Source organism: Euphorbia lathyris, chromosome 3 (genome assembly GCF_963576675.1).
Source record: "Euphorbia lathyris chromosome 3, ddEupLath1.1, whole genome shotgun sequence".
Lineage (NCBI taxonomy): Eukaryota > Viridiplantae > Streptophyta > Magnoliopsida > Malpighiales > Euphorbiaceae > Euphorbia > Euphorbia lathyris.
The window spans coordinates 104,014,068-104,026,585 of NC_088912.1; the positions used below are offsets into that span (position 1 = coordinate 104,014,068).

General features: G+C 31.9%; 1 protein-coding gene across 1 annotated transcript; it reads left to right on the top strand.

Annotated features, from left to right (window-relative positions):
- Positions 1 to 414: 414 nt before the first annotated feature.
- Positions 415 to 10,885, top strand: LOC136224369 (alpha-galactosidase 1-like). The gene is made up of 15 exons (XM_066012693.1): positions 415 to 814; positions 890 to 948; positions 1,861 to 1,917; positions 2,220 to 2,254; positions 2,436 to 2,539; positions 2,642 to 2,717; positions 2,812 to 2,870; positions 3,487 to 3,552; positions 3,637 to 3,720; positions 4,669 to 4,733; positions 5,135 to 5,217; positions 5,704 to 5,794; positions 5,884 to 5,933; positions 8,659 to 8,799; positions 10,444 to 10,885. Exons 1-15 carry the CDS (start codon positions 669 to 671, stop codon positions 10,540 to 10,542), a joined length of 1,215 nt encoding a protein of 404 aa, XP_065868765.1. The 5' UTR covers positions 415 to 668; the 3' UTR covers positions 10,543 to 10,885.
- The last annotated feature ends 1,633 nt before the right edge of the window (positions 10,886 to 12,518 follow it).

Sequence of the window (12,518 nt, forward strand, 5' to 3'; positions counted from 1 at the left end):
AAAAGATTTTTAGGTTTTAAACTTCATGATTGCAAATCTATTTCTCCCTTTTTATATTTTGATTTTGTTGAAAGTTAAAAGGTTAAACAAGTTATTTAACCTATTTTTATACATAACAGGTTAATGGGTTAAACGAGTTGTGTTAATTTTTCACTCATGATTTATTCATTTAAATAAACGAGTTATTTAGATTAATCCGTTTATTAAACGGATTGTGTCAATCCGTTTATTAAATGGATTGGTGTTAGAGTTGATCTAAACTGGTCATAGAAGGTTAACACGAACCCATATTTACATCTCTACTAGATATATAATTAGGCCAATAATATATAAGATTGAGTATGAATAGTATTGTTGGAAATAAATGCATTAGTAACAGTTGGAAGTTTGATTAGTTAACATTAATGATTTTAATAGTGATCACCAATTCACACACTAACTCAAAAGCTTTTACCAGAAAAAAGGAAGAAGAGAGCAAGTGCGGTAGGCTGGCATCCATGATGAATCAATACACAAACATGTATAGTTGCAGTCAGTGTCGCCGACTTCCAGTCTCAAGATATTACTATTAAAATGGCTCATCTTCTAAAACGTGCAAAAGGCATTTGGTGCGCCTTATTTTTAGCATTTAACAAACTTCTCTGCCCTGCTCTGCTCATAATCACATAATGGCGAATCTTCCATTTGTATTCTTCTCATTCTTCTTGTTAATTGTTGTTGAGAGTGAGAGCAGAGGTTTCTTCAGATCTAATTCAATTACAGGCGGCAGGAGGTTGCTACTCGACAATGACCTTGCTCTCACTCCTCCTATGGGGTATAATTTCATCTCTTCATTTGAGTTAAACTTAGTAGTTCGTCATTGTGTTTTAATCTCCTTCATTTCGCACAGATGGAGCTCTTGGAATCACTTCAACTGTCGGATTAATGAGACTATTGTTAAACAAACAGGTACTTTGCTGTGGAAATGCTTTTATTCAGTGCGATCTTTCGTTGACTATTACTGCTCATTTCGTGTTTGATTAAATGCCTAACTCAGTTTTTAATTAAATTGATTTTAGTTGCATTGCATTTGTGCCTAATACTAGGAAAATTGAATCAGTACTTCCAAAATTAGATTGAATTTGTTTAAAACTTAGATACAAAGATTATGTGAGGTAGTACTCTCGTGGTTGAAATGATCTTTCTATATCTTATGGTCAGTTTGAGGCTGTTAACAATCTGCTTAAGTAGCCTTTAGCAGATTAAGAGCACGATCTTTCTATATCTTATGGTCAGTTTGAGGCGGTTAACACTCTGCTTAAGTAGCCTTTAGCAGATTAAGAGACGAAGTATTAAACAATTGAGAGTAGTCACACAGAACAAGGAGTTTCTAGACGTATTTATACGATATTGCTGTCTTTGACTAACCTAATTTGGTAAGTTGTCGTACTTATTTTGGATTAGCTTGCGGGACGTGATCCAAGTTGGACTAAGAGAATCTCCTATTAATCCACGTGTCAGAAAAAAGACGATATTCATGTTTAATTGAATTTGACGCCTGTTGTTTTGGATGCTCGTATTAGCTTAGAATGTGTGACTCTAATTTAGGTAAGTTGTGTCATGTCTATTTTGGATTAACCTAAATTTGCGTTATGTGATTCGAGTTGGACTTGGAGACTCTCCCATCACGTGTCAGATGAAAGGAATACATATTTCTGTTTAGTTGAATCTGAAACATGTTGTTCTAGATGCTATTATTAGTTTAGGATGAAGACACGCAATATTATTTCGTATGTTATCAAAATTTATTTTTTCTTTAAACAAATTCTCAACTGATAACATTCAACAAATACGATCTCTGTTCTTGCCTCCAATTAACAGCTGATGCTTTAGTCTCAACTGGTCTTGCGAAGCTTGGATATCAATATATCAATATAGGTAAAATTAACGCTCTTCATTGTTGCATATATGTATATATGGAGAGACGGATCCAGGATTTACTAGCAGGAGTATTTGTGGTGGTCTCTTGTAATTTATAGATGCTAAATTGATTTTTTTTAGGTGTATTTTACATAAAAAAAATTAAAGCTTCTTATGCTGTTCCCATAGAATTTTTGGGATTTTCCGGTGACCAATGAATGCTCAAAACATCCCTAGCTCTCGTGGATCCGTCCCTGTGTATATATGAATCACTAAATTATTTTTCTAATTAACTATTTTTTCAAATGTTTAATTATCAGATGATTGTTGGGGTGAATCCAATCGTGATCAGCAGGTTCACTTCCACTCTAGCGAACTTTTTATTTTTTGTTGGAAAATAATATTTTCCATTGTTTGACAATGTCGGAAAACGGGAAGAAGTGAAATCGGATAAAACATTTCATGCACAATGTTTTCAAACAAACAGGCTAACACTCAAAAATATCCGTAAAAATGTTTTTTTTTAATTGTATCAGCACAGACTTGTGGCCAACAGGATTTCATTTCCGTCTGGAATTAAAGGTCTGTCAGATTATGTTCATGGCAAGGGTCTGAAGTTAGGAATCTATGCAGATGCTGGGTAATTAAATTTCTCATTATCTCACTAATTCATATTTAATCAAAAAGAAATTAATTAACTAACCCTTCTCTTGTCTTCTTAATTCACATGCTTGAATTGCAGGTTGAGAACATGTTCGGGAAAAATACCAGGATCACTTGGATACGAAGAGCAAGATGCTAACACATTTGCTTCATGGGTATTATTATTATTATTATTTTAAATATTTAATTGCAAGTTTAATTAGAGCTTATTATGCTAATTAAATTAAATTAATATATATATCTGTCCAGGGAATTGACTACCTCAAGTATGATAATTGTTATAACAATGATATAAGACCCACCATCAGGTTAATTATTTCTCCTTCAAATCTCTAATATTGACACTCAGCAGCAATTTTATCACTAATATTTAAAATTGTGCAATTTTATTTTAATATTAACCGTCAAGAGTAATTTTACTCGTAACATTTATAATTTGAGTTAATTTCAAACATCATAAACACATTTTTTTGTTCCTTTTTTCTTCGCCAGTTGCATATCAATTGTTCAAAAAAAAAATCATATGTTTATGATTCAATAATAAAATTGGAGCTTAATGTTTTTAAATTCGCCGAAATATTTGGATTTCTTTTGTCCAATTCGTACAAAATATATAAATTTCTTTTACGTCTATTCATATGATTTTGATGTGTTATGAATGGGTGATAAAATGACGCACACTACAAGTGTAGATCACAATATTCATGACTGAAAAAACAGTTTGACCAATTATTTATCAAATTGATCTAACTTGCCAACGTTTAGAGTAAATTTGCTCTTTATTGACAATATTAGGGATAAAATTGCTCTTAACCACCAACATAAATGGTATTTTTACATCTTATTCCTTTTATTATTATTATATACAATTGCTGTGGAATTTAGTTAATTAATGAAAAATCTAATTTGCTTTACTTATTGCAGATACAGAGCAATGTCTGATGCACTAAAGAAGACAGGGCGCCCCATCTTTTTTTCTCTGTGTGAATGGTTGGTGCTTATTTAACTTCTTTTTTTAAATTAATTGAGTTTAAATTCATTAAGTGTGTTTAATTATGGAAAATAATTGATTAGGGGAGACATGAGTCCAGCTCTATGGGGAGCAGATGTAGGAAATAGCTGGAGAACAGCTGACGACATAAAAGACAAATGGGATAGGTAAATTCATATATTAAGATAAGGTTTAAATTTGATTGACCTGTTTGAATTTTCAAAATGTCCCGATACTTCTCACCAACTTACTTAAAATATAGTCAATTCATTCGTATAATGTGTTGTACGCGTTTTGAAATGTTATTACATAAAAGATAAATGTAAATGGTAAATTCATATACTAAGATTAAATTAAGTCTTAATATATCATTTACAATTAAACATATCCAAAAAGCTTAATTAATCTTCTAAATTTTCAAAATGTTTTGATAGCCATCATCAACTTGTTTAAAATGTAGTTAATTAATCATTTGATTGTAAAGAAGTAAGCTACATACTTAAGATGTGTTGCACACGCCTTGAAATGTTATTACATAAAAGACAAATGTGATAGGTAAATTCATATACTAAGATTAAATTAAAGTTAATATATCATTTGCCAATGAACTTGTCCAAAAAGTTTGATTGGCCCCTGAATTTTCAAACTGTTCAGATAGCCCTTCTCAACTTGCTTCAAATTAGTTCATTAATCACTTGGTTGCAAAGAAAGAAACTGCATGTGTAAGGTGTACTGTACAAGCCTTGAAATTTTTATCCCCTAATAAAACATATTAAAAACGAAATTCTTATTTGCTCAACTGTAAAAACTTTCCTCTCTGGTGTTAGAACCTCATATATCCCGATCTTGGTCGTTTTACTTTTTCAAAACGCATGAAACACACCTTCCGCGTGCAACTTACTTCTTTGCAATCGAATGGTTAATTAACTACATTTTAAGCACGTTGCGGAGGTATCGAGGCATTTAAATAAGTTGAGAGACCTATTCATATATTTTAAAAGTTTAGGGGTACATCAAGCTTTTTAGACAAATTCAAGGGCAGATGGTACATTAAACCATTAATTAAATAGTAATTAACGCGCATCATTAACTGTTAATCCTTCCTGGTTTGACAGTATGCTACGGATAGCTGACATGAACCAAATGTATGCTGATTATGCTAAGCCTGGTGGTTGGAATGGTTAGTTAATTACTTCATATTATGATTATTAGTACTATTTGTTTGCCAAAATTATTGGCTAGAATAAAATTTTGTGTTAGAATGTTTAATTATAATATCCAAAAATGAAAAGAAGTGACGGGAGACTATTCTTTTTAAAAGGTAAGAGTGAACGGAGTAGAGATCCAAAAGTTTAGGAGAATGTTTTACTTTTTGAAACATTTTTTCTTTTACATAATTTTCTATTGATTAATAGAAATTTTTCTACTAAACAAATAAATACCGAAAAATCATAAAAATATATATTTTTTTTCATAATATTTTCCGAGAACCAAACGGGCATTACTTAATTATTATTTGTTTTATAGGTCCCAATTCATAAAAAATGTGTTTTCTTTTTTCATTGATGATGAAACTGGCAGACCCAGATATGCTAGAAGTGGGAAATGGAGGAATGAAGTACAACGAATATGTGGTGCATTTTAGCCTATGGGCTATCTCTAAGGTATCTATTTTTGGGAAAATTTATTTGTTTGGGCTTAATACATTATTAGCCAATTTATTTTGATTCAAAAAAATGAATTGACCCTGAAATTTACAGTCTTGTTAGCTAACTACTTTTATTTCACTTTTCACATATATTCAGATTTTTCATATACATATATATTTCCGTTTTTTACGTTTCTCTTCTTCATGTTTTCCATTTTTCACGTTTTCATGTTTTTTATGTTCGATTTTCACAAATTATTAAATGAGTTAATAGGTCGACTCAACTAACTCGCAATGCAACCCCTTTATTATATGAATTAGATGGATCAGTCGGTTTGTAACCCAACCCATTTAATCTATGAGTTAAATAGGTTGTTAAATGGGCCATGACCCATTTTGATATCTCTATTTGAAATGTAATGCTCAAGGTTGTTCTGAAAAAGTTGAAATAAATAACCTAAATTGAAATTATGAATAATTTGGTTGAGTTGTACTTGTACAGGCACCATTGCTTTTAGGGTGTGATATACTATCTATGAGCAATGAGACTATGCAGATTATCAGCAATGAGGAGGTAATTGCTATCAATCAAGGTAAGTTTAACTAACATAATAAAATAAAATATGTATTTTAATATTATTTATTATAAATTGTGATGGATGATGGTGTTGGAATTTAATAGACCCTTTGGGTGTACAAGCCAAGAAGGTCAGAATGGAAGGAGAGCGTGATGTAAGATCATAACTGAATCTTTAATCTAATTATATAATAAATTACACATGGTCCATGAACTGTGTACTTACTTTCATTATAGTCTTTAAACTTCAAAACCGAATAAAATATTCTAATAGAAATATAGAATCTACTAATATATAATTAAGAACTAATATATAATTAAGAATTATAGATATAGAATATTCTATTCTAATCGAAATATAATAATATAAAAATGAAATAAAAATTCGAATTAGAAGAAAAAAAATAGGTACAAATATTAAATTGAGGTGCCCCATTCTATGACAATTCTCAACAATTTACCCTCCATTGCTTGAATTATACACTTTACTAACATAATGACCATTTCTAAGATTGATCAATATGATCACTTCAATAGCAGGCAACTCTATGTCGTACAACTGGTAGAAAGGCATAAAGGTTTTTTTTGGCTTTTGTAGTATCCAAAATGTTGTCAATTGACTCATTTGGAATTCCTATCGTCACGTGTTAAAAATTGTGTCATGCAGAAAATTTAATAAATCAGATAATTTTTTTTTATCCGAAATTGGTTAAATGTCACCTCTAGGGCAAATGTGAGGGGGTAATTGACAAAACTTTGAATACCACATGCGCCAAATAAGGCTTGAATCTCTAGTAGAAATAATATTTCGAGCAATTTTAATTTTTGAATTTTTTTAGTTTATAGTCATTCAGGTGTTGTTTAGCTAGTTTAGAAAATTGGTTGTTTAGATAGAAATATCAAATAAATTGTGATTAGGAAAATAAAAAACGGTGGTTCAAAGGTTCTAAACAACTTTAATTTTTTTTTTTTTTTTTTTTTTTTTTGTATTTTTTCATTCTTAGATCATCATTAGTTATTTTGATATGGACAACATTAAAATGGGTCATTATGTTAGTGAAGTTCAAGAACCATAATGTTCGGTTTTGAAGTTTAGAGGTGATTAGGAGTGAGCATGGTCCGGTTCGGTCCAAAAACCGAACCAAACCGAAATGGACCGAATTGAATTATATGTATTTTTGAGGACCAAACCAAACGAAATTATAATTCAGTTTGGTCTGGACCGAACCAAATTATTTCGGTCCAGTCTGGTTCGGTTCATGTTTGGACCGAACAGAATATTAGACATCTGTTACTATTCTAATTAATCTAGACATGAAATTAAAAGCTTTAAGCATAAAGAAAGAAAACCAATTGGAAAATTTTATGATCAACTATTTCACCAATTCAGAAGCCTATTTGATCTTTGATCATGGATACAAACTAAGCACTGAAAATAGGAGAAATGATTTCAAGGCTATAACTAATCCAGCAGCACAGTTTATATTTCTGATATAAATTTATATTTCACAATCAATGCACAAATTTATATAGCAGCACAATTTATATTTCTGATATAAATTTATATTTCACAATACAAGTTCACTTCAAGATGGTATACCATGGTGCATGCTGTTTGCAGATGATATTGTGTTGGTTGATGAGACGAAAGAAGGAGTGGAGATGAAGTTGGAACTATGGAGGCAAACTCTAGAATCTAGAGGCTTTAAGTTGAGTCGAAGTAAGACAGAATATTTGGAGTGTAAGTTTAGCGGCCGTAGGAGTAGGGAGGCAGAGACAATCACCCTAGATGGGAGAGTTGTTCAGGCCTCGGATTGCTTCCGGTATTTAGGATCTATTATCCAAACGGATGGAGAAGTAGATGGAGATGTTGCTCATAGGATTAAAGCTGGTTGGTCGAAGTGGAAGAGTGCTACGGGTTTCCTTTGTGATCCCGGCATGCCTAATAGATTGAAGGGAAAATTCTACCGGACGGCAATTAGACCAACATTGTTATATGGTACGGAGTGTTGGGCAGTGAAACACTGCCACATCCATAAGATGTCGGTGTCGGTGGCGGGTGCGTAATGAAATAATTAGGACAAAAGTAGGGGTCACATCTATTGAGAATAAAATGAGAGAAAACCGACTAAGGTGGTTTGGCCATGTGAGACGTAGAGCGCTTGATGCGCCGGTTAGGAGAACCGAAGAGTGGCAAAGGGATGTAATGGTGAGGGGTAGGGGAAGACCTAAGCAAACTTGGAGGAGGGTGATCGAGAGTGATATGAGTTTATTGGGAATTGAGGAAAATATGGTAGTGGATAGGACGGAGTGGAGGGAGCGAATCTGTGTCGCTGACACGACTTGATTTTCACAGTTTTATATGATGGTTCATGTTAGCCGACCCCGAATCATTTCGGGACTAAGGCTTTGTTGTTGTTGTAATCAATGCAGAAATTTATATTCCAGAAACAACTTGTGTTGAAGGCTATAAATAATTAAGAAGGATTAAATATTTAAAAAGTGAATTCTAGTGCACATCGAGGCTGCGGTGACAATTAAGTTCATTCTCAGTCTCCCAATACATAAAACTAAAAATTATATATTATATTTCAGTTCGGTTTTGTTCGGTTTTAAACCGAACCAAACCGAACCAAAAACCAAACTATCTTAAAAATTAGGATCAAACCAAACCGAAATACAATTCGGTCCGGTTTGGTTCGGTTTTTTCGGTCTTTGGGTTTTCGGTTCGGTTCTGCTCACCCTAGAGGTGATAATAAAAGTATGGTGCAAAGTTCAGGGGTTATGAGTGTAATTTACCCTCTATATATATATATATATATAATTAAATTAAATTGTTGTTTTGTTGGATGTGGTTTAATTAATAAATTAAATGAGCAGATATGGGCAGGACCTCTAAGTGGAGAAAGAGTAGTGGTGCTATTTGTAAACAAAAAGCCATATAAATCAACAATGACTGCCCATTGGGATGATATTGGTCTCCCTAATAACTCTATTGTCCAAGCAAGGGATCTATGGGAGGTACGTTACTCTTTCTTAATACAAAATCATTTAGGGTTATAAACGGTCCGGGATGAGGTCAGGGAATGGTTTCGCCATCATCGTCCCCAATTATTTCGGATAATCTCCATATCGTTACCACACATGAATCGGGGAACAATCTTTCCCATCTCCGCGCCGTTGGATAGAGCTATAATCGAGTTGAGCCGACCTGCTCATGTTCAGTTTATTAAAAATTGATGAACTCGAGCTCGATCTCAACATCTTATCTGTGAACTGCTCGCGAGCAGTTCGTCACTTCTGTTCATAAATCTCGTTCGCGAATAGTTCATTACTTTTGTTTATTGAATTTTTTTTAACACAAATCCACATAGTTTTGAAACCTACAAAAATACATTGTTTTACATTTTTCCCTTTATTCGAATACTATTATTAAAAAAATAAGGGTAATTAATTTATTAGTCCCTATATTTTGATAAAACACACTGTTTAATCCCTGTATTTCAAAAAACACACGGTAAAGTCCCTAAGGTTTTTCTCGGTGAACTGTTTAGTCCCTAACGTTTTTCTCGGTAAACTGTTTAGTCATTGCCGTTAGACTCTCATGAAGATTCTGTTAGTTAATTTGAATTTGCGTTCTTCTTTTCCTTTCCTTTAAACTCTAATGCATCTGAAATTAACTTTCAATGTTTTTTTTTTCTTGATTTTCTTCTTAATCGTTCAAATTCGTAAGCATTGAGTCTGTTCTTTTTCTTGTTCTCCATACAAATAGCTTCTTCTTCTAAATTTGATTTCCTCTTCTGAAGTTTGAAGGTAAATAGTAAAGGGTAATTTAGTCATTTTCGAAGTCATAAACTGTAAAAAATCTAACAAACAGACGGAATGACTAAACAGTTCACTGAGAAAAAGGTTAGGGATCTTGCCATGTGTTTTTGAAAATACAGGGACTAAACAGTGTGTTTTGTCAAAATATAGGGACTAATAAATTAATTACCCAAAAAATAATCGAACCAAGCTTTTTTTGAACATTATAATCGAGATTATTCATGAATCTATAACTGAGCTGCCAGCGAGCTTTTGAGCCGAGTTTCATCGTGCTCAAGCTAGGCTTGTTTATAAATCGAATCGAACACGATCGAGCATTTATCGAGCCGAATGTCGGGCTGTTCATGAGCGGCGGCTTGATATTTACAAACCTATATTTGGAGTTCCCACGAGGATCAGATTTCTCACAGGGATTTTATCATTTATCTTTTTTATTTTAAATATTAAATAAAAATTAATTTTAGATAAAATAAAAATTAATTTCAAAATTTTAATCAAATACTAGTGTATAATTTGTTTAATTAGTATTATAATTATATTTATGAAGTATTAAATTAAAATTATTATTAATTTAATATATATAATTTTATTAATAGTTTTGGGTCGGAAACCCGAGGTGGGGAGAGCATTCCCCATCCCCGTCCTCGTCTACTTCCGGAGACAAAAAAAATTCTCCATTCCTACCTTATGGGGAATCTTTTTTCGAGAGTTTTCCATCTCTGTCGGGGAAAATCCCTAGCGGAGACTTCCTTTATCTTGTTGATAACCCTAGTAACATTTTTCTTTTCTTTTTCTTTTATGGTTTATTTAATCTCTTTGTTTTTTTTTTCCAATTTACAGCGAAATACCCTAACAACTCCGTTTCAAGACAAATTAACGACAAATGTGGATGCTCATGCATGCAAGCTCTATGTGCTAAAGCCAATGCCAGCCCGATAGCCCTTTTCCTTATCAAACAGTAAAAAATGTTTGTCATTAGAGGATCGAGAATCGGGTCCTTGAAAACTCTTACACACATCAAACGACATTTATTGTTTTGTCGGGTTTTTTTTTATGACAAAACGGTACACATCGTTTGATGTGGAAAGTTCTTATGAGCACTCGTTCCTTGCTATAAAGCTTTATTAGAGTACTGAAGAGTGTTTAAGGATAACCTCACCTCACAATATAATTTTTTATATATATAATTCGACGAGATGTATAATCCAATTTAGTTTACGAACCTACTAATATGGTGTACTTTATTAAAAGCACTATTTTTGTTAATACACGCAAGCTCCGTTTGTTGACCGAAATTGTACTGAAAATTATTTTTCTGATTTTTCGGTGTTTGTTTGCTTAAGAAAACAAATCAACAAATTTTTTCATGTTAGTCAACAAGAAAATATATGAAGAAAGAAAGCGAGAAAAATATTTTACTCCATGAAAAAGAGTAAAACATTTTCCTAAGTTTTTGTAACTTTATTTCACTCTTTTTACTCTTTTAAAAATAGTAGCAACCCACCAATTCTTTTCGTTTTTCAGTATTGTTAAATACCGGAAAATATTTATTTTTCAACACAATATTTTCCGATAATCAAACGAGACCTAATGTGTATTTAATGTCTTAAATTGAGCTTTAATAATAATAATAATAAGCCCATACACTATTCAAACTTAAGGTTCATTTCTCTTTAATTAGACAATCTCTAAATTCCATCATTATAGTGCATTCAAGACTTCTTTCTAAGGATTTAAGAAAAAACAAAAGCAATAGTATCTCCACTATTTTTTGATAATATAGTTGCTTGATTAGGTTCAATTAATTAAGGGAAAAGGTGAAAAAAAATCCTTAATTTTTATAGTCAAGAGCAATTTTTCCCTCTAACATATAAAATTGTGCAATTTTATCATTAAAGTTGGCAGTCAAGAGCAATTTTACTCCAAAAGTTGTCAAATTGGATGGCTTTGAGGAATAATTTATCAAACTGTCTTCTCGGTTATGAATCTTGTTATTTACACTTCACATGTGAGTCTCATTAGTAACATATCATAAACATATGATTAGACGTGAATTTTTTTTTTAATAAAATTTTAAAAAGTATACTGTCTTTTGTATGAGTTGGAGAAAAAAATTTCAAAAAATTTACAAATATTAATCTCCAATTTTATTATTTAATCATAGAAATATATGATTTTTTTTAAAACAAACTGATATGCAATTGGTGCAGAATAAAGAACAAAATATATGTATTTTATAATAATGTCTGAAATTGACCCAACTTACCAATGTTAGAGGTAAAATTACACTTAGCTGCCAATATTAAGGGTAAAATTGCACCATTTTAGGCGTTAGAGTTAAAATTGCTCTTGACTATAAATGTTAGAAGTATTTTTGCACTTTATTCCATTAATTAGAGATAAATCCCAAATTTCTGGTATCGTTTTGAAGTACATATTTATTTCTAACGTTTCCAAACAAAGTCAATTTTATCCATTGCTAACAGAATATTCAAACAGACTAGTTACTATTATTTAACGTTCACATTAGACCTTTCGAATATCAATTATATCCAAAATATTTATTCTGTACTAATATAGCTAAAAACAAGGCTTAATACATCATTTGCCCCTTGAACTTGTCCGAAATAGTTGATTGGCCCCCTGAACTTTCAAAGTGTCTCGATAGCTTCCTGAACTTGCATAAAATGTTTAGTTAGCCCTCTGAACTTGCGTAAAACGTAATCAATTGATCACTCGGCTGTAAAAAAGTAAGTTAAATGCGGAAGATGTATTCCACGTGTCTTAGAATGTTATTACATAATTCAAAAATAGAGTAAAAATGAAGTTATTACTTGCTCAACTACAAACCTTGTATTCTCTAATATTACAACCGCAATACTCCGATCTTTATTGGTTTACTTTTCTTAAGACGC

What these genes read in the sequence shown, in the direction of transcription:
- LOC136224369 (XM_066012693.1), top strand. Translation starts at nt 669, where the DNA reads ATGGCGAATCTTCCATTTGTATTCTTCTCATTCTTCTTGTTAATTGTT. An exon ending in GACTATTGTTAAACAAACAG is followed by an intron (nt 949 to 1,860) that starts GTACTTTGCTGT and finishes TCCAATTAACAG; the next exon opens with CTGATGCTTTAGTCTCAACT. An exon ending in CTAACACATTTGCTTCATGG is followed by an intron (nt 2,718 to 2,811) that starts GTATTATTATTA and finishes ATATCTGTCCAG; the next exon opens with GGAATTGACTACCTCAAGTA.